The sequence below is a fragment of the Zychaea mexicana genome (genome assembly GCF_025766255.1).
Source record: "Zychaea mexicana strain RSA 1403 chromosome Unknown BDB00scaffold_46, whole genome shotgun sequence".
Classification (NCBI taxonomy): Eukaryota; Fungi; Mucoromycota; class Mucoromycetes; order Mucorales; family Lichtheimiaceae; genus Zychaea; species Zychaea mexicana.
This window is the reverse complement of record NW_026516709.1, coordinates 115,751-134,795: the sequence shown is the minus strand read 5'-3', so window position 1 is coordinate 134,795 and position 19,045 is coordinate 115,751. Positions and strand designations below refer to the sequence as shown.

Here is a 19,045-nt window from a genome sequence, read left to right as displayed (position 1 = left end):
TTCTATGCTAAGCAGAGCACTGGGCTTTATGTTTGGTAGAATGGGACGTTGCAAATGTCTTGAAAGGTAAACCATATGTTCCTTAGAGGATGCAAAAGTTAAACGACACTATGATGGCTGCCACGTGCGAACCATCCAGTCACGTACCCTGAGCTTACACGAACATACTGGGAGCTAACTTCCGAGTGTTGAAGAAGCATTAGCTACCGAACAAGGTGATAAAATCGCGTCGAAAGCAATCCTCGCATATTTCTCTCAAATTTTGACAGAGCCACTAGTAAACCGGTAACAGTCTTGCTCCTTCCAATATTATAGATACATCTGCTTGATACACCATCCGTTCTGTGTCTCGATAGAACTAACATAGAGCTGCTATATATACGACCAGTAAAGTCGCGTCCCCTCTTTCCCCACCATTTGAATTAAAACCCCATTCCCTTGTAAAAACATCACATAAGATGGCCAACCCGAAACGAGAGAACCCTTCCCACAGGATTGGATTTGAAATATATAAAATCAACTTGTATTGTTGTTGTGGGATTCAGTCGAGGGAGGGTAAGCGCATTTTCTCTAGTGGGATGGGTTGAAAGTTGTGTACATCGATTCCTCGGAACAAGAGTTTTTCGTGGCAATGAGAAGGAACAAGTTTGTGTATCAGATCAGGACGAATGGATAATTCTGAATATAAGCAAAATTGATGAGCCATGATTGTGTCAAAAAAAACCCCCCCATTTCACGTAACACAAGCACACGCGTTCAATCATACGTTACCTTCAGCAGTAAAGTCAAAAAGAGGCGGGAGTTCTCGTCCTGTCGACAGCTTGGTATCCGGATTCCGCAATTCATCAAAAAACGGATCGACCAGTGCCTCACTTGCTGTTAATCTTGCCTGTGGATCGTATTGAAGCACACGAGAGATGAGATCAATTGCTTCGGGCTGCACTCGCGATCGAAACACTTTTGAGAATGGATGTGGCTTGATCTGAGGGAACTTGTGGTCGACATAGTGTGGATTCATTTTGGCAATCTGTTCTTTTGACGGCGTTCCCAGGATCTTGATGATTTCCACCAGCTGATCAATGCCGCTCTCGCCAGGGAACAACGGTTGTCCCAGTAAGAACTCGCCCATCACACAACCTGCCGACCATATATCAATTGCTGTAGTATAGCTTGTGGCGCCAAAGATCAGTTCCGGTGCTCGATAATAGCGTGAGCAGATATATGATACATTAGGTTCGCTCGCCACCAGAATCTTTGCACTGGATATATATATTTGTTGTAACACACAGGAGTTACAAGAAAAAAAGAAGTTTTGAGTAACAAACATCACTAGCACCCTCTGTGTTATATGCTACGTACTCTATGATAATAGCGAGATGTTTTTTTACCTTCCAAAATCACACAACTTGAGAACACCGGTGACAGGGCTGACCAACAGGTTCTGGGGCTTGATGTCACGATGGCAGATGCCCAGCGTGTGTGAGTAAGCCAATGCTCGGAAGAGCTGGTACATGTATAGCTTGATGAGGAGCATCGGGATGGGCTGCTTGATCTTGGCATAATGGCGCGATACGCGATACACTGTTTCGGGTACGTATTCCATCACTAGGTTCAGGTACACTTCGTCTTTCTTTGAAAATGGTTTTGATAACATGTTGAGGAACCAATCACAGCAAATACAAAGAGAAAGAGTTTCCGCGTGAACATGAATGGCCCTTTTTCTATCTCTTTCTTCCCCTCTTTTGCAACTCCAGTTCCACTTTTTTCTTTTGACGTTGCTATCTTACCTTGGTATCGCCTTGTGTATAGAAATATGCCTTTAAGCCGCACACATTGGGATGGCTCATGACTTTCATGATCTGCAGCTCACGGTTCTAATAACATCGCGTATCATCTCATCAGCCACCACCACCTACACATTAACTCTTTTCTCTTTTTTTGGCTTTCTACGCAATCACGACCACCGAGAACTGACTCACTCTACCTTGAATCTCTTGTCCTGCAAGACTTTCTTGATGGCCGCATCCTCTCCACTGTGTGCAAGCTTGGCTTGGTAAACAACACCAAAAGAGCCGTTGCCGATCACTTTGTGGTTCGTATAATAAAGCTGAATATCTTGGCCAGTTCGGCCATCTTTGGCTGCGACGCGCACAGTCCTTGACGCTTCGTTTGCATCCCCTGCTTTTATAAATATATATATGTATATATGTATAAACGTGTAGGAAGGGGGGAGGGGATTAGTAATGCGCTTTTTGTATCAAGAGAGGTCAAAGTGCAATAATTACAATGACTCCTCCTCCCAATCCGGGTCTCTCCCTTTTTTTTTTTTTTTTTGGCTAATATGCATGCATCCCCTTTCCGGTTCCAAAAAGAGCCACGGGAACAAAGAGAGAAAATAACTCGGGTCCCTCTTGCTCCCTTCCTATGGGGTATATATCAGAATAGAGTTCTTTTACCTGAAAAACGGAATTGACTGAAGCTTGTAGCAGACATTGTGTGTATGAATGTGTATATTAGAACGAAAAGAACGTAATGTAAAGTGATATATATAGAGAGAGTGTGTGTGTGAGAGAGTAGGGAGAAGGGGGGGAAGGAATGTCAAAAAGAGCAAAGTGGACTTGTTGACGAAGAAGCGGTATTGCGTTTCGAATTGTGTTTTGGGTTGTTGTTGTTGTTGTTGGATCGAAATTGTCGGTTTCGTGTAATTCAAACAATCGTTAAACCCCGTTTCGTAGCTGCTTTTGGATCCGAGAAATGGTAAGCACACAACACCGAATGGTGAAAAGGTTAATAAAAAAAAAGAGCGAGAGAAAGGAGGAGGAGGGGGAGTTCGACTTTTCGCCCCGTTATTTGTTTGACTGACTGGAGGGAGGGGGAGAGGCAAGCTAGCAATGGTGTGAGTCAAATACGTGAATGAGTTGCTTTCTTTCTTTTTATCGTTCTTCCTTCTCAATCCGAAATGCACTTTCTGGATCAAAACGAGGCAAAGGGTAAGAGGAAAAGAAGAGAGGGAGAGAGGAGGAAGAAAAGGGAAAAAAGAGCAGCTTGCTTGGACAGGTGCCCAATGGGGGTTCCTCACCCCGCTTCCCTCTCTCTCTCCCGCTCTTGGTGACTGTGGGTGGGTGGGGGTATACATGCTACACATAGCATTTTAGCCTAGAATCCCGCTAAACGTTATTTGAAAATGCCTGACTGACTGCATTCTTGTTTTGGCAACATCAAGGCGTAGCGCCTATTTTGTTTAAATCCACGACAAAAAAAACACGGCGACTCCAGGAATAAAAAGAAGCACCACTTACTTTAGGTTTCTCGTGTTGCTTTGAGCAAAACACGTCCTTGTGTGTATCCTTGTCGTCATGCTTTGGGCGATGTTGCGTCTACTAGCAACAATTAGACAATCAGCGGGAAAAAGCTTATTTGAGCTATAAAAACTTTTGTTTACACACTTTTGAGTCATTGTTTTCCGGCACATCAGGATTGATTGATTTGATCTCGTCGCACGTTTATGAGATCGTGTTGCTGCCAACACCCCCCCCCCGGCACATTGTTGTTATTATTATGTGGCATGTTAAGGGAAAAAAGAAGTCTGCCTGTGTTAAAGTCATGACGCACGGCAAGAACAGAATAATCACGCTGCATCGTAGTATATATCGAGAGGTTGTAGTCTATGCTGTATCGTTTCGTTCCATGGTTACACTGGCGCTTTATTTATATATATATATATATATATATTTTTCGAGATTAAATTGCACCTTGATTAAAATCGAAACAAGAAAGGGATTGTATGGCCTACATGTCCCACCACTTTGAACCCAGGAGTCTTTGCTATCCTTATCATGAATAACGAGCAATGACTCTCATAGTTATAATAGTACTACACGCCACTTATTACTGCTGCTACGATCAACTATGTAATACGAGACTTACGCTTTATGCACATGTATCATAAGTCAAGTATAACGCACAGACAGAATATACATACCGTGTGATCATGATTGACCGCAGGTCCACATGCAGGTTGCATAAGTTTAAGAGTGTCTAACATCATGTCGCTTACGTTCTTGCTGCTGAGAGCCGTCAATCGACACGTCGTTTATGGACTAATAATCTGCAGTAAAGCGTCTTCTTTCTTCCTTAGAGCTTATGCAAGCCAATCTCAACTGATTGTATAATATGTAGTACTGTAGTAAGCGACGGTGAGGAAGTGAATTACTGTAAGTCAGAAAGCTTTTTTTTTTGTGGCTGATCCAAAAGATCATACCAAACAATCATATTCAGGTTTACTGAAATAGAGCCACTTGTGCTAGCATCTTTTACATTAGGTGGGCTCCTATGTAGACTTGTTTGTCTGCAAGACTCAGCATGACGCGTGCTACGCTCCTTTTTTTTTTTTCTGCAGTCGCTGGTTACACTACATCTAGCGTATTTCAAACCCTCAAGGATGAAACCTTGGCAAGCGATAAGGAACATCGTCTAGCAACTATCGTCCAACATGATAAAGCCTAGCAACGTGCATAATTAGACGTGTCGCTTTGGATACCTTGATCAGGAGGAGGAATCCACTTTAGATAATTGATATTGCAACAGTAACCACAGAGTCTACATGGCCCATCGACAAGATATAAAAGTTCAGTCTACTTTAATCAATGCCAAGTATGATTGTATATTTATCCGTTTATAGATACAATATGCTCAATCGTTATCCCTAGACTGACTCATGGACTACTTTGTTGCTTCTATCAGAGATTTAATCATTTCACCCAAAATAGTCTGTTGTTGTGTCCCTTATTGAACGAAAGATTTAAGGAATCGCTTAACATAAAAATCAGTGATGTACAACACATACGGTAAATCGTTACTCGGACTTATCCAAGTGTTGTTTCTAACATGCAGATTATGAAACGGAAAAGATTATCTCTGCTTAACGAATAACTCTTAGGAACACCCAATTATAATAGTGATTTAGAAGCCTTGAGAGCAAAATAAAGATAAAGGAAGAGATGGTTTACAAAACAAGTAGATTTACAATATGCGTGTGTTTTGTATGGATGAAGATGAGTTAATGCAATCGTTTTATTATGTGTGTGCTTGAGAAAAAAAAATCATTATGCGGCTACGCCTGGCAAGCGCAGCAACTGTCCGACAGTCGTGTCCTTGTCAACGCTGTTCTCAGCAAGCGCATCCATGTACCGTGTCAAGCAACTCATTGGATCCTTGTAATCTATAGCATTTATGCGGTGAACGGTGTCAATATTTACACTCATTACCAACACAGCGCATTGGAAAAACCATGCTCCTAATGTTCCCCATACCTAACGTATTCGCTGGATTACAAAAACACTTGTCAGCAAGTGTGTCCGATTCCGGACAATGTTCATACACTGAATGCTTATAACCAATGTCATGGAAATAGTGAAACTCGTCCTTGTGAAGAAACAAGGCAGCGAAAATGGAATGCACTGGTGCATCGCCCCATCGTTCATAAAAAAATCCACCCGACCTGTCTAAAAACTCGAAAAGCTTTTGATACGTGTCTGATTGCCACAAGTCGGTCCGTGCAATTTCAAAATTGGTCCAGAAGTGACATTGATTGTATTGCTCGCCGTTTTCGTCCGTGATAAAACGGTACAACGTGTCTTTGGTTTTGAGGGCGAATTGGTTTTGGCCATAGATTTCGGTGGCTGTCACAAAGCGACGGATGGCTTCCCAGAGCGTAGGGATCGTGCCGCCGTTTTCGACAAAGGAAATCGTGAATCCTGTTAATAAGAGGGGTTAAGAAAAAAAGACGCTGGTATTTTTTATACTTTCAATCCATCCCCCACGCCTTTTTCCCCATCATTGTCTCTCCTTCCTCTTTACCGTATTTCTTGTTGTTTTGTTTCATGTACAAGAATGGATCGTAGTCTAATTCGCAATAGTATCGTACATGTGGTTCGACGCGCCAGTAGTACTCCCATCCAAGCTCTAAAAACAGAGGATGACGCCAAAAAAAGCCACTGTATACAAAGATTGTTATTTTGACTTCTTTGCAAAACAACCTGCAAACTACTCACACCATCATTTGTTGTATATTTCCAGTTTACCTTTGAAAACGACACATGTGGCGATAGCTTTCGCTTGCGCCATAAGGAAGTCCACGCATTTTTTCCCGCTGTTCTGCAGCAAGCGTCTGGTTGATCCACGTCGGATAAGACCACATGGACTCATCCACAAATCCAAAATGCGTCTTTGCGTTTGTTGCTGCAGTAGTCCTTCGTTTGAACTCTTCAGTGAACGGTTCTTCATTCAGAAACAGCCATGGATAATCGAACTTTCTGTTGAATCGTTCCTCTAATAATAAGAGTAATAATAACAGAAGAGTGTCTCTGTTAGCGTGTCTCTTTCTGTGCGACACCCAAATGAAAAGATCGAGAAGAAGCAAAAGCTATGCACTTGCCAACTTCATACATGGACTCGAGCATTTCACCCAATTCCGTGTTCCTGACAAGGACAACAAACCCAGCATTGACGCGCGGCGTACGGTTGCTTGCGGGTGGAAGTTGGACGGTAAGCTGGTTTGGGTTGTGTGGAGGACCCGTGGTCCAAGAACGGCTGTCGTCGAGTGCGGCGAAAAGACCGTCGCCATCATCGCCAATGTGTCCTCTTTGGTGGCGATGCTGCCATGGTAGCACCAGCGTAGGACGGTATACGACATACCAAATGGCTCCAAGTATGTGTATAATAAAGACGATCTGGAGCCAGTAACACGACGATCGACGTGTTATGGATAACATCTTGTGTCAATGAGAAAAGAAAAGGAGAGAAAGAGAGAGAGAGAGAGAAAAGTAGCGACGTGACATCTCAATAATCTATAGTGTGCTGTGGCGCGTATAGCTGGGCTAACATAGTCAGAGAGAAAGCTAATCGTCCGAAAGATGTGGGAAACGAAGAGCAATTTGGTTCTTGACCAAGCCGGACGAGCATTCTCTTTGTTTTATTATTTCTGATATGTCCATTTTGTCTAATAAAATTTTCTTGCCGTTCGCCATTGCTTTATTAAAAAGGAAAATCCAAGGGGGGGTAGAGAGGGGCGTTCCTGCATAACTCTACTTATACGCATTAATCCTTTTTGTGTCCCCGCTCTCTTGTCAAACTTCCTTTCACTTCTTTCTGGTCTGGCTACTACTTTTTGCCCTCTTTTACTTTCTTGCAATCCTTTCATCATCATGCTACGCTCACAGAATGGCGCGCTGCATCTGCGAGATCCGTCGGCAAAGGCAAAAGCAACAATACCACCCCGACGAATACTACGCTGGTCCTTAGCCGGATTGGTGTTATTCGTCCTTGTATCCATACCAGTCTTGTTTCTAGCCATACCCTTCAGCAGCAGCAGCCTTGTAACATCCTCACTGAATTCACGAGACGCCGATTTCATCCTTCGATCACTGTGTAGCAACAAGTACGATCCTACAGCAAACAATGACAATGACGATAACCCATTATTACCACAACCTGAACACGCCATGGTGGATCATTTATTCGATAAAGACGAAATGGACAATGCGTATGGTACGACAACACCATGGATCGACGACGGTGTATGGCATCATTTGCCCGTAAAAGGTGTATTGTACATGTTTGTAAGCAACGAAGATCTGCAAAAGGCACGGAGTGCGATCAAAAGCGTCCAAGACAGGTTCAATCACAAGGCGGGTTACCCATGGGTCATCCTGAGCAATCAATACCTAAACCGGGATTTCCGGAGATATTTGGCCAAGACTACGGATGATGCACCCATCTTTTTTGGAAGAGTCGACCGCGAGACATGGGATTACCCGGAGTGGATTCCAGCGTCACAAGCAGAACTTGCGTTGGGTATGATGGCGAACAACAAAGTCACCCAAGGGGCCAGTCCATCGTTCCACTTTAGTGCACGGTATGTTTAGTACTGGGGGTGGGGGGGAGTGTCTATCCAATAAACATCTTTGGCCAACGTGTTGTTGTCTTGTTTTTGCAGATATCACGCTGGCTTTTACTTTCATCATCCGCTTTTACAGAATGCAGACTACAGTTGGCGTGTCGAACCTGGCTCTCACTACAGTTGTGACATGGTAGATCCTTTCTTACAAATGAAAGAGCGTAACAAGACGCTCGGATTCGTCATGACAAGCCAGGAAGAAAACAATACCATGACAAGCTTGTGGCCCATCACATCACAATTCGCACTTCAATTCCCCAACCATGTTCGGCCCTCACACGAAACGATCCTGCCATGGTTATTTGATGACGTGGGTTCCTCCTCCGGTTTCAATTATTGCCATATTTGGTCCAACTTTCACATTGTCGATTTGTCGTTCTTACGATCAGAGGAGTATCAGACGTATTTTGCATTTCTGGATTATTCGGGTGGATTCTTTTACGAACGGTACGTTGTTATTTATCATTTTGATGTCCCCATTTTAAAAACGAAAAGTTATTTAGTTCGCATTTCTTTTCCCGTTCTCTATTTGGGTTGATAGGTGGAGTGATGGATCCGTAATGACAATGGCAGCAGCCATGTTCTTGAAACGCCAAGAACTTCACTTTTTCCATGAGATCGGCTATGAATATCGATTGGGAAACCACTGTCCTTTAAGTTTGACGGCCTATTATCCACGTTGCTATTGCGATGTAGAACTAAATTCAGGTAAAGAAAGATAAAATGCGTAGGTTGGTGTCTGTGCATATATTTTCATGCATGTGGCATGATGAAATGTGGGTGGAGGAGGAGTGCAAGGGAGAGGTAGGGGGTGGGCACTAAAAGCGACAACAAAAACAACAACGACAACGATGTCCGTTATATAAAAAAAATACGCACACTCACCCTGGCTCTTTGCTTGGCTGGACTAGATTTCAATAAGGACAGCTGCACGATAAGCATGCTGCTGCACATTGACAAAGATAGAATTAGCGAGATGGTGCAATTTACACGTAACCATCTTAGTAGTGCCGGTCGGACGGACTCGCTACTAAGTAGACTCTACGCCTAATTTAGACACATTTGTTATTATCCCATAACTTTGAAGCATTCTTGATGTGTGAAAACCGCGCATATTTACTCTCCCTCTATTCGCTTATACAATCGAAATACCATAGCAACTGTTGATACTATTAATACAATAACCACCGACCTTTCAAGAGAAATCGTCCCTCTTTTCCTTTGATCTCTCGTCAGCATATTCCACACACATATATTCTCTCACTATGTTTCATCCAGCGCGACAATGCATGTCCCGTTGGACAATCCGTCTCTTTTTCTTGACCGTCATTGCGTCTGCAATTACATGGCTATGGATATCGCACAGCGGCAACGACATTGGATGTCTTTCCTCGAGAGAATGCTATGAAGCTCTGATCAATACCGCACGGCGCGTCAGTAGTGGCTCTCATCAAGGAGCAGCAGCATTGCAAGATCAATCACCAGACAAGAACATCATCCCATCCTCTCCAGTACTCGTAGCACAGCAGCAGCAGCAACCGGCCAAAGCAATGGTGGTGCAGCAACAACATCAACAACAACAGCCACCGCGTGTCAAAGGAGCATTTGTTGCCTTGGCACGCAACAGAGAAGTACATGCGATGCGATCATCGATGCGCTATTTGGAAGACCGGTTCAACCACAAATACAAGTACTCATGGATCTTTCTCAACGAGGAACCATTCACAGAGGAATTCAAGAACCTGACGCGTTCAATGACCGATGCCGAAACCTTCTATGGTCAAGTCCCTGTGGAACATTGGAGTTATCCTGACTGGGTCAATCAAACCTATGCCAAAGAATGTCGTCAAGCCATGGTCGACCAGAATATCGTGTATGGTGGCAGTGAAAGTTATCGCCACATGTGTCGTTTCCAGTCTGGATTCTTTGTCCAGCATCCGTTGTTGGATGGACTTGATTATTACTGGTATAGTTGTTGTTGTTGTTCTTGAGGGTAATTTCCCCCTCACCACACTGTGGGGGGGTTACCCAAGAGACTCGATTGACAAAAAAGTGACGGCCACGCTGACACTGTGGTTCTATATTTGATAGGCGGGTTGAACCTGGAGTCAAGTTTTCTTGCGACATTGAATACGATCCTTTCCGTGTAATGCAAGAACGCGATTTGAAGTATGGCAAGTATAGCAAACCTTATTAAAGTGGGGGTTGGGTGTTACACACACACACACACACACAATAGGAGGGAGGGGGAGGAATGCTAATGTGGAAAAACACGTTGATAGGTTTCACAATCGCTTTAGAGGAATTTTATGCAACAGTGCCTACATTGTGGGACACGACTATGGATTTTGTGAAAGACCATCCAGAGTACATATACCCAAAGACAAACCCGGACAGTCTGTTCAAGGTCATCACAAACGACAATGGCTTGTCGTATAACTTGTGCCACTTTTGGAGTAATTTTGAGGTAATGTGTCGTCGTCCAAGTTTGCGTTCATTGCCACCAACAAACAATATGAGACTTAAAATTATTTATTTCACTTGAATTGATAAGATTGGCTCGGTCTCATTCCTGCGCTCAGAAAGATATCAAGCGTATTTCCGTCACCTTGACCAAGCCGGTGGTTTCTTTTATGAACGGTATATAGTTCAATGGGGGGCGGGGTTGGTGGTAGTTTCTTAAACTTACAAGGAGTTGATATAATGTTAGATGGGGTGATGCACCTGTACACTCGATCGCTGTAGCACTTATGCTTGGTGCCAGTGAAGTCCATTGGTTCTACGATATCGGGTACAAGCATGACAATTTCGAACATTGTCCTACAGAACCTGACTGGCTTGTGCACGGCAAATGCTATTGCGATCCCATCACCTCTTTTGGTAAGTCCACAAGGCTGTTGGCTTTTTGGAACAATTGATAGAGACTGAATGCTGCCCCACTCTATTCTCAACATTAGATTATGTGGACGGAAGCTGCATCACGAAATACCTGCAAGTGACCAACACCACAGTGAACGACTACATCACCACGCCACAGGAAGATTAAATTTCTCTTTTATATAACAAGAGAATGAGGATGGCTGTAAATATCACCCCCCCTGGCAACACCCAATAATTACACTACTTTTTTCATAATAGCAATAATAAACATTTAGCCTACCCTAACTTACGTAACAGGACCTGTTGTTTTAGCATTTGTTTTTGATGCTAAGTAGTTAGCTTGACAGGAGAACCGGATTAAGGCTCAGTCAGACTCAGCGTGGTGAAGTGCTTCACTGAGCCACTTTTGCATCTGCCCTTTTCTTTTTCCTCTCTCTCTCTCCTCTCTTTGCCTCCTCTCCCTTTCATCATGGCCTCGCAGCATACCACTCAGTTCTCTTGTAAAAACTACGAATTCTTTTTTTAAATCTCGGGTGCAGGTCCATACTCTTATGTTTCTCGACTCATGTTTTCTTTTTGTGTTCCCCCCCTAAAATTACAGATCGATCGCAAAAAGAACTGACAGTTTGGTCCGGTCATCCCGACTACAAGCCCATCAAGGGTTTCGAAAAGTAAAAGGAACCAACCTCCTTTTTTAATAATTTTGGAGAGTTTCAACTTTTAAAGATGCTGACAAAAACAAAACGTCATTTTGTTTTTTTTAAATTATTAGGCCAGAGACAGCGACTCGAACTTTCCAGTATAGCAAGCATGGCCACGCGTACGCCTATGCGACAAACGAAAGGTAAACCCCACACTGTAGGCGGCTGGGATGAGGGTTTGGTCTCCCTACCTGTTACTTACATTCGCGTTTGCTGTGCACACACTTGTAGTGTAAAGGTGTTTGATGCTTCGACGTTGAATCAGCGATGCGAGATCAAGCACGAGAATATCGTTGACTTGTGGTTTTCGCCACAGGGCAGTTACCTTGCTACCTGGGAACGACCCAGTAAGTTTTAAAACTGCAATCGGTAAAAAAAAAAAAAGTCTGGGGGAACGCACATACTCATACATACTTGAAAAAAACTAGAGAAACTAGAAGATGGCTCTGGTAGCCGCAATTTGGTGATTTGGGACACCAAGACGGGCGAACAGATTGCGTCGTTTTCACAAAAGCAGTTGAACAACTGGAACTTCCAGTGGACGGACGACGAAAAGTTTTGTGCTCGAATGGTGACAGGCGAGATTCAGTTTTGGGAGAGCAAAAACGTTGGCAAATCCGTGTGGGCGCGTTTAAAGTTGGAAGGCGTCGCCAAGTTTTCGTTGAGTCCTGGCAAAGCGCCAGCGGTGGCCGTGTTTATCCCTGAACGGAAAGGTGCGCCTGCGATTGTGCGAATGTACAGTATCCCCAACTTTAACCAGGCTCTTTCCAACAAGACGTTCTACAAGGCCGACAGCGTGCAAATGTTTTGGAATGATTTGGGTACCAACCTGCTTGTGTTGACCCAGACGGATGTGGACAAGACGGGCAAATCGTACTATGGTGAAACGAATCTGTATTACCTGGCTGTCGCTGGCAATTTTGATTGTCGTGTGCCTCTTGACAAGGAAGGGGCTGTGCATGATGTGACGTGGGGTCCTGATTCCAAGGAGTTTGTTGTTGTCTATGGATGTAAGTAATAGTACTATCAACCGTGTGTGCTCTCTCTCTCTCTCTTGGGAAATTATTGAAACGGAAATTCTTCTATAATATCAGCCATGCCCGCCAAGACCACCTTGTTCGATCATCGTGCCAACGCCATCTTTACATTCGGTATCGACCCACGCAACTATGTCCGATACAATCCCCAAGGTGCCATTGTTGCCGTGGCCGGTTTTGGCAACTTGAACGGCACGATTGACTTGTGGGACCGCAAGACGTTGAAAAAGATCAACACGTTCCAAGCACCCAATGCATCGCACTGTGAGTGGTCCCCTTGCGGTCGCTATATCATGACTGCCACACTTACCCCACGTTTGCGTGTCGACAATGGCTTCAAAATGTGGCATCATAGCGGTAGTTTGATCTATGAAGAGAGTGTCGATGAATTGTTCCAAGTCGGTTGGCGTCCTGAACCAGCAAGCCAGTTCCCTGCTATGCGGTCACCCTCGCCTCCTCCAAAACCGATCAAGGTGAATGCTGGTAACAAGACTGCGAGCGCTGCGCCCAAATCTACAGGCGCTTACCGTCCTCCACATTTGCGTGGAACTGTCGCTGGAACTACGACTTTGTCTCAGGTAAAGGGCTTATCACTATCTACACGAACAACTGCTGCTATTGTACATTTCATTGAACGACTCTATTCATTTCTTATTTAAGCGTGAAGCTGCTTTGAGTGGTCGTGGACCTTCAGTGGGTGGACAGCGCAAAGTACCTGGTGCACCAGCTGGTAAAAAAAAAAACTACTATTATTTGATGGTGGGGATTGGGTTGAACTAAATTTTTCTTTTTTCTTTTTTGGACAGGCAAAAACGGCAAGAACAATAATGCGGCCAATGGTGGTGCTCTTACCACTTGTAAGAAGAACATATTTTGTTACACAAAAAAATTAATGACAACAATTGGTTAACCCAGATGCATTTTTGTGGTTGATTTCTTAGCAACGACGGACACCATGACACCCGAAGAAAAACAAAAGAAAATTAGAAACTTGGAAAAGAAGTTGCGACAGATTGCTGAAATTCGGGACAAACAGAGCCGGGGGCAAAAGTTGGATGCTGCTCAGGTAAATCACAGAACAAGAGCTTCGGTGGGGGAGGGGGAGAAGTTTATGTAGTAATAGCTTATAGCGCAAGAAGAAGAAGAAAACTAATGCTTTAATGTTCAACCATTGTATAGCTTCAAAAATTGACGGTAGAAGCTAGTGTGATGCGGGAAATTGCTGCACTTCGAGAACAGCTTTAATCAGGATCGATTGAAATAAAAATACATACTTTTTTTTATTTGTATAAAGACCAACAACAGAGACAAACAAGAGGGGATTTTTGTATTAGAGACTTCATCAAAAGCGATTTCGTCCATTATTATTAGCCATCATGACTATTGTTATACTACTACTACTACTACTACTACTACTACTACTACTACTACTACTACTACAGAAACAAATTATATCAAATTACATAAGAAACCAAGTACAGAAAGGGTGACTGATCACAGGAAAGAACAAAGAGCAGTTGTCCCATGATATTATACGTATATTTACAAAGGATAATTAAGAAAGAGAGAAAGAGCGTTAGGCTGTGTGCGTGCGTGTGTGTGTGTCTCGCTCTCTCTCACCCTGTCCACCCCATTCCCCATCCTCCCCAAATAGGGTTGTTTCTTTTCCCATGAGAAACTAGCATATGGCGCAGTGGGAATGACGTATGACACGAATTCCCAAAAGTAGTATATGATGAGCAAGAGTGCGAGATCCGGTGGAGTAAAGAAAGGGAACGGAGAGAGAGAAAGAGAGAGAGAGAGAGAGAGAAAGAGCAAAACAAAATAGATGAAATGGTAGAATGATAGGTGAGGATGATGTGCTTTGTAAGATTATAGAGGATGTGTGTATTTCGTTACAATAGGAAAGAGAGGTGTGAGTGGGTGGGTGGGTGAGGGGATATATGGGGTATTACCCAACGTCATTTTACATGACACGGTGATTGAGTTGTGCAACGTTGGATGACGAAAACTTGTACCTGCAGGACAAAAAAAAAAGAACGAACAGATTAGATCAAAAGAAGCAGAAAACACACACGAACACACAGACACCGCGCATTTACCAGATCGATTAGCTACCTCCAGTTTTTCATGTCTTGCAACGAGGACGACAACGATCCATCCATGACCATGGCACAATCAGACGGTGTGATGTCCTGCATCTTGACTGGAGAATGACTGTCTGCTTGTTGCTGTTGTTGTTGCTGCTGCTGTTTCTGCTGTTGCTGTTGTTGATACTGGTGCAGACTTTGCCGATACGTATGAGGCGAGTTTGGAAGGGTATCATTGAAACCGGTCAATACGCACGGCAAAGTGGACGACGTTGGCACGCGAGAAAAGAACTGGTTTAATAAACGTATACCGCCATCATCATCTTCCTCCATCTGTTGTTGTTGTTGTTGATGTACTTGTTCAGAAGAAGAAGAAGAAGAAGAGGACTGCATGTCATGCCCAGCCAAAAACTCATGCAAACAAGCAGTAAGATCATTCGGTAGACCTTGGTAATTGTGACTATTCGATCCAAGTACACGTATGATACGGTGAATCATGGATTTGGCATGGTGTCGACATTCTTCGTCCTTGATCAATGCGTTGCGGCAATAGATGGTCGATGCTTGGTAGATGCAGTTGATGAATTGTTGACAGACACACCAACCATAGCGTTCCGAGATCAGTTCGGCCAGCACCACAATGCGGTTCGCAGCGTCGGTGCAGATGGCCCGGGACCGGTCTGTGCGCTGCTGTGGCAAACATGGTTGCGAGGCCGTGGATGGTGACGAGGGGCTCGTGGGTGAGTCGAGTGGCGGTGTGAACGGAGAAACGGCTCGGCTATTCGACAAGAATGTCTTGTGCAGCAAAATCCATTGGGTTTGGTACTGTAGCATCAATAGCAATCCGGATTGTGCTTGTAGCCTTTCTGGTGGCATAGGGTGTCGATCTCGCGTAGAACTGCAACATGCTGCTGCTGCTGCTGCTGTTGTTGTTGTTGTTGTTGTTGTTGTTGCTGATGATCCAGATGAAGTTGAGGTCGTTGCTGCTACTACTACTGGCTTGGGTTGCGGATCCACACGATAATAATCTGGAAGACAATCAAACCATTGCGCCAGCGCAATCTCAATAGCCTGGATCTTCTTTGCCCAACGTAGCGGTAACTCGCCGTTCTGATTCAGTTTTGAATGATGATGATGATGGTTCTGCTGTTCATAGTCACGCACCATGAGACGCGTTCTTTTACCGATCCGTGCCAGTTCCAACACATGGACAAAATAGGTTTCCTTGACGACCATGTTTTCGTTACAGCCCGCCTCGCCGTTTCGATGCAATATCTTGTTGAGCTGAAGAATTTCGTAAAAGTCAATGTCGCAATCGCTGTCCATGATGAGATCCGGACTCCCCGAGTAAATGGAAGTCGTGACATCGTTGTAATAGAGCACCATGTACAGTTTCAGGTACTGTTTGCGTAAAATGCGATCGGTCGGCAACTTGCTGCGCTGGTGCATGCCCATTTCCAACATCATGCGGAATGCCAGACTAATGTAGATCCGAGCTTGCGAATGCCGTTTGCAGACCATACAAAAGAGTGTCAAGTTCATCAAGGTTTCAAGCGTGGCACAATCGGGCGAGTCAAAGAATTCCATGAGCGATTCGCGCGCTCGATCATAGTAATAGTACGCTATATCCAGAGCATTGTTGCATGCATTATTATCGTGACGGATAACGTGCAAAAACACAACGGCCAATCCAGAATCGATGCACACTTGGTTCCTTTTCGGATCGCCTGATCTGTCCCAAAACGAATACCAGTCGCATGTGAACTTGGGGTGCAGGCAGTCCCAAAACACCTGGCCAATGTAGTTGAGCACCGAGGGAGATACATCTTCGGTCAGTCGGCTCAGGTTCATTTCGCAGTGCTTGTAGTTTTCCAGACATGTCTGTGGACGTCGGCCAATCGCAATGTGCCAGTATTCGGTGGATGGGTCCGTCTCCAGTGGATCCACCCAGACTGAGACACTGCTGGATGACGATGATGCTGATGCAAGCTCGTCGCTGTCGTCGTCCTGGTTGTTGTTGTTGTTGTTGTTGTTGTTATCGTCATCGACGTCTCGATCATCGCCTTCGCTGCTGCTGGATGATGACGATGATGCCGATCGTGGCTCTTTGGCGAGCACTCGTATCTTACGCACCGCTTCAACGAGCTGTTCAATGGATGTAATGTTCGTCTCGAGTCGCAATGAGTTGCCGGGTTGAAACGAAAGGCTCCACTGCATCGACCGATCCTCGACCTTTTGTGTTCCTCCTCCTCCTCCTCCTCCTCCTCCCGCTGCTGCTGCTGCCGCTCTTACTGCTGATACTGGATCGTTCGATGATGTCGTCGTTGTTGCTCCTCCTTCTGTTGTCCACGGCAGTGACTGAAAGAGCTGGGGCGCGATTTGAGAAGCCGATGTTGTTGTAGTTACTACTTGATGCTGAATACGCGATTGTTGTGGTTGTGTTGATGGTATGGGTTGCTGTAACTGTAGCTGTTGCTGTTGTAGCTGTTGTTGCTGCTGCTGCTGCTGCTGCTGCTGTTGGGTTTTCTTTTTCTCCAGCGCCATTTCGTTACGTCGTTTCTCAAATTGGCGGGAAGCCTTATCGAGTTCTTTGGTCATGCGCGAAAGCACAGGCGTGGTCTTTTCGATCCATGACTCGATCTCGTAAAAAGTGATTTGAAGCGACTCTAGATCATCCTGCTGCGACTTTTTCTCTTTTGCAGCCGAGCGTGCTTCTGCTGTTGCGGCGGCGGCGGCGGATGATGATGATGCTGCTGCTGACGATGCTGTTTTGTGGTGTTTTGTTCGTTTGTTGTTGGAAGAGCGAAGACTTGGCGCATCGTTATCTTTGGTCGATGTCTTCATTACCCCCACACTGCTGTATACAATAGTTTTTTAGTGATTGTGCTAAGCTATTTGATGGTGAAAAAGAAAAGGTTGGTCGTCTGTGTGCTGTGGCGTTGATGAAAAAGCGTTTTTTAAATAAAAAAAAAAAAAAGTGAGAGAGAGGGGAGGGTTGTATAAATAGAAGAGACAGGCAACCTGCGCAGCTTATAAGTTGCTTTTGCTTGGGTTTGTGCAGGAAAGTAAGAGAAAAAACAAAAGAGAGAGAGATTGCTTTGTAGTTCAAGAATAAAATAAAAAACAAAGAAAGAGAAAGAGAGAAAGAGAAGAAGACTGGCCGGACACAGACAACACTCAACGGCGGTTGTAGGAACTGATTTCTAATTTTGGCCTTTTAGGTTACATACAGCAGCACCAAAAGGCGATGACGAACCCAGGACTCTGCCACCATTGGTCCATCATTAAGCCAGCCCGCCTTTTTTCTTGGTCTTTTTTCCTCTATCTCTTCCTAAGTACTCAATGCCACAGCATCACAGAGCCCCTGCTGTCATCGAAAGAGCCCCTCCATTTGGATATTGTGGTGAGCCAGGGCAAGGGCAGGCGGGTGGGGTGTGGAGGCTTTTATAGACACACACACACACACACCCATTTTCGGTTCATGGTTTTGCCTGGAAAAGAGAGCCAGTCGGAGAATGAAGGCTGGGAACTAAAAACAGTTGGGTCAGTTCCCAGGCACAATGAGGGAATTGGATCGATCTGAAAAAAGCCAAAACCTAATACTTTTGGCTACACCAGATGCAAGAGTAACGTGGCATGAACGCCATCTCTCTCTCTCTCTCTCTCTCTCTGAGTGTGATGCTACACTCTACGAGTGAGTGAGTGGGTGAGTCAAAGAGAGGCTTCTCTCGTGCGCTTGGGTTCTACCTCCTCTTCCTTATCTCTTCGCTTCTTCCGATTCGCCTCTCTTCTTCCTTGTCTAATATCGAAACCGACTGCATGTATGTACATTACATCAGGTGCGCCTGCCTGCCTGCTCCCAAAGGGGGGGGGTAAAAGATGCGCCGTGAGATGTGTGCGTCGTGTGTTCTTCTTCTGCTTCGAATACTGGGAGTGAATTTTTACTAATCCTTATCCATTCATCTGCCAAGTGTCTTCCTGTTGTTGTTGTTGTTGTTATCGTATATCTGTTATACCCACTCTTACAACCCCACCAATGACTCCGCCACGCTTATAACGAAGCAAAAGTATATCGCGCCGATCGGCCCCCATTTTAACGTTTCAGATTATACATCATTAATGCTGCAATCGTCCAAACTGTTGAACACAACACAGAAAAGTGTGTGCTGAAAGAAAAATGTTCCACAAAAGCCAATAGCGTTTAGTAAAATGACGCATCGACCCTTGTCTTCTTTTAGTAAGTCGCAGCGTTGACGAATTTCGCCAACCGCAATTTTCGCCAAGTGGCGAAAATACCTTTTTCGCCTTGGCGAAAAATAGTGCTTCATAATTTTCGCCTGGCGAAAATTGGCGAAAATTGCGGGTAATTCCCCGCTACAT

The 19,045-nt window shown here is 44.6% G+C and overlaps 6 protein-coding genes across 6 annotated transcripts; 3 read left to right on the top strand and 3 right to left on the bottom strand.

Annotated features, from left to right (window-relative positions):
- Positions 1 to 285: 285 nt before the first annotated feature.
- Positions 286 to 2,713, bottom strand: BDB00DRAFT_428535 (kinase-like domain-containing protein). Its single transcript, XM_053117354.1, has 6 exons — positions 2,457 to 2,713; positions 1,985 to 2,181; positions 1,788 to 1,874; positions 1,389 to 1,630; positions 772 to 1,259; positions 286 to 678 (listed from the first exon to the last, which is right to left on the bottom strand). The coding sequence occupies exons 1-6, from the start codon at positions 2,491 to 2,493 to the stop codon at positions 542 to 544; spliced, it is 1,188 nt and encodes a 395-aa protein (XP_052978789.1). The 5' UTR covers positions 2,494 to 2,713; the 3' UTR covers positions 286 to 541.
- Positions 2,714 to 5,048: 2,335 nt separating this feature from the next.
- Positions 5,049 to 6,773, bottom strand: BDB00DRAFT_958129 (nucleotide-diphospho-sugar transferase; the record flags this gene model as incomplete). The annotated part of the gene is made up of 5 exons (XM_053129675.1): positions 5,049 to 5,221; positions 5,313 to 5,756; positions 5,860 to 5,996; positions 6,084 to 6,328; positions 6,441 to 6,773. 5 exons carry the CDS (start codon positions 6,771 to 6,773, stop codon positions 5,106 to 5,108), a joined length of 1,275 nt encoding a protein of 424 aa, XP_052978788.1. The 3' UTR covers positions 5,049 to 5,105.
- A 244-nt stretch (positions 6,774 to 7,017) lies between these two features.
- Positions 7,018 to 9,115, top strand: BDB00DRAFT_428483 (nucleotide-diphospho-sugar transferase). The gene is made up of 4 exons (XM_053117353.1): positions 7,018 to 7,915; positions 7,997 to 8,404; positions 8,499 to 8,665; positions 8,869 to 9,115. Exons 1-4 carry the CDS (start codon positions 7,206 to 7,208, stop codon positions 9,006 to 9,008), a joined length of 1,425 nt encoding a protein of 474 aa, XP_052978787.1. The 5' UTR covers positions 7,018 to 7,205; the 3' UTR covers positions 9,009 to 9,115.
- A 392-nt stretch (positions 9,116 to 9,507) lies between these two features.
- Positions 9,508 to 11,003, top strand: BDB00DRAFT_883412 (nucleotide-diphospho-sugar transferase; the record flags this gene model as incomplete). The annotated part of the gene is made up of 6 exons (XM_053128232.1): positions 9,508 to 9,923; positions 10,049 to 10,131; positions 10,240 to 10,424; positions 10,512 to 10,597; positions 10,668 to 10,837; positions 10,915 to 11,003. 6 exons carry the CDS (start codon positions 9,508 to 9,510, stop codon positions 11,001 to 11,003), a joined length of 1,029 nt encoding a protein of 342 aa, XP_052978786.1.
- A 112-nt stretch (positions 11,004 to 11,115) lies between these two features.
- On the top strand, positions 11,116 to 14,084 carry BDB00DRAFT_827763 (eukaryotic translation initiation factor eIF2A-domain-containing protein). The gene is made up of 10 exons (XM_053123813.1): positions 11,116 to 11,337; positions 11,439 to 11,508; positions 11,610 to 11,681; positions 11,770 to 11,885; positions 11,967 to 12,548; positions 12,633 to 13,153; positions 13,236 to 13,305; positions 13,382 to 13,432; positions 13,517 to 13,641; positions 13,755 to 14,084. Exons 1-10 carry the CDS (start codon positions 11,307 to 11,309, stop codon positions 13,818 to 13,820), a joined length of 1,704 nt encoding a protein of 567 aa, XP_052978785.1. The 5' UTR covers positions 11,116 to 11,306; the 3' UTR covers positions 13,821 to 14,084.
- Positions 14,085 to 15,019: 935 nt separating this feature from the next.
- BDB00DRAFT_739690 (uncharacterized protein) lies at positions 15,020 to 17,392 on the bottom strand (the record flags this gene model as incomplete). The annotated part of the gene is made up of 5 exons (XM_053118437.1): positions 15,020 to 15,552; positions 15,685 to 16,672; positions 16,715 to 16,897; positions 16,967 to 17,001; positions 17,218 to 17,392. Coding segments are annotated over 5 exons (1,914 nt in total), but the record flags the coding sequence as incomplete, so codon positions are not given.
- Positions 17,393 to 19,045: the final 1,653 nt, after the last annotated feature.

Bases quoted from the DNA above. Each gene is read 5' to 3' on its own strand.
- BDB00DRAFT_428535 (XM_053117354.1), bottom strand. From the start codon at position 2,493: ATGTCTGCTACAAGCTTCAGTCAATTCCGTTTTTCAG. The intron at 1,631-1,787 runs GTAAGATAGCAA...CCATTTTCAAAG, and splicing joins ATACACAAGGCGATACCAAG to AAAGACGAAGTGTACCTGAA. The intron at 1,260-1,388 runs GTAAAAAAACAT...ATATATATCCAG, and splicing joins AAGTTGTGTGATTTTGGAAG to TGCAAAGATTCTGGTGGCGA.
- BDB00DRAFT_428483 (XM_053117353.1), top strand. From the start codon at position 7,206: ATGCTACGCTCACAGAATGGCGCGCTGCATCTGCGAGATCCGTCGGCA. The intron at 8,405-8,498 runs GTACGTTGTTAT...TTGGGTTGATAG, and splicing joins GGTGGATTCTTTTACGAACG to GTGGAGTGATGGATCCGTAA. The intron at 8,666-8,868 runs GTAAAGAAAGAT...TGGCTGGACTAG, and splicing joins CGATGTAGAACTAAATTCAG to ATTTCAATAAGGACAGCTGC.
- BDB00DRAFT_827763 (XM_053123813.1), top strand. From the start codon at position 11,307: ATGGCCTCGCAGCATACCACTCAGTTCTCTT. The intron at 11,509-11,609 runs GTAAAAGGAACC...TTAAATTATTAG, and splicing joins CCCATCAAGGGTTTCGAAAA to GCCAGAGACAGCGACTCGAA. The intron at 13,642-13,754 runs GTAAATCACAGA...ACCATTGTATAG, and splicing joins AAAAGTTGGATGCTGCTCAG to CTTCAAAAATTGACGGTAGA.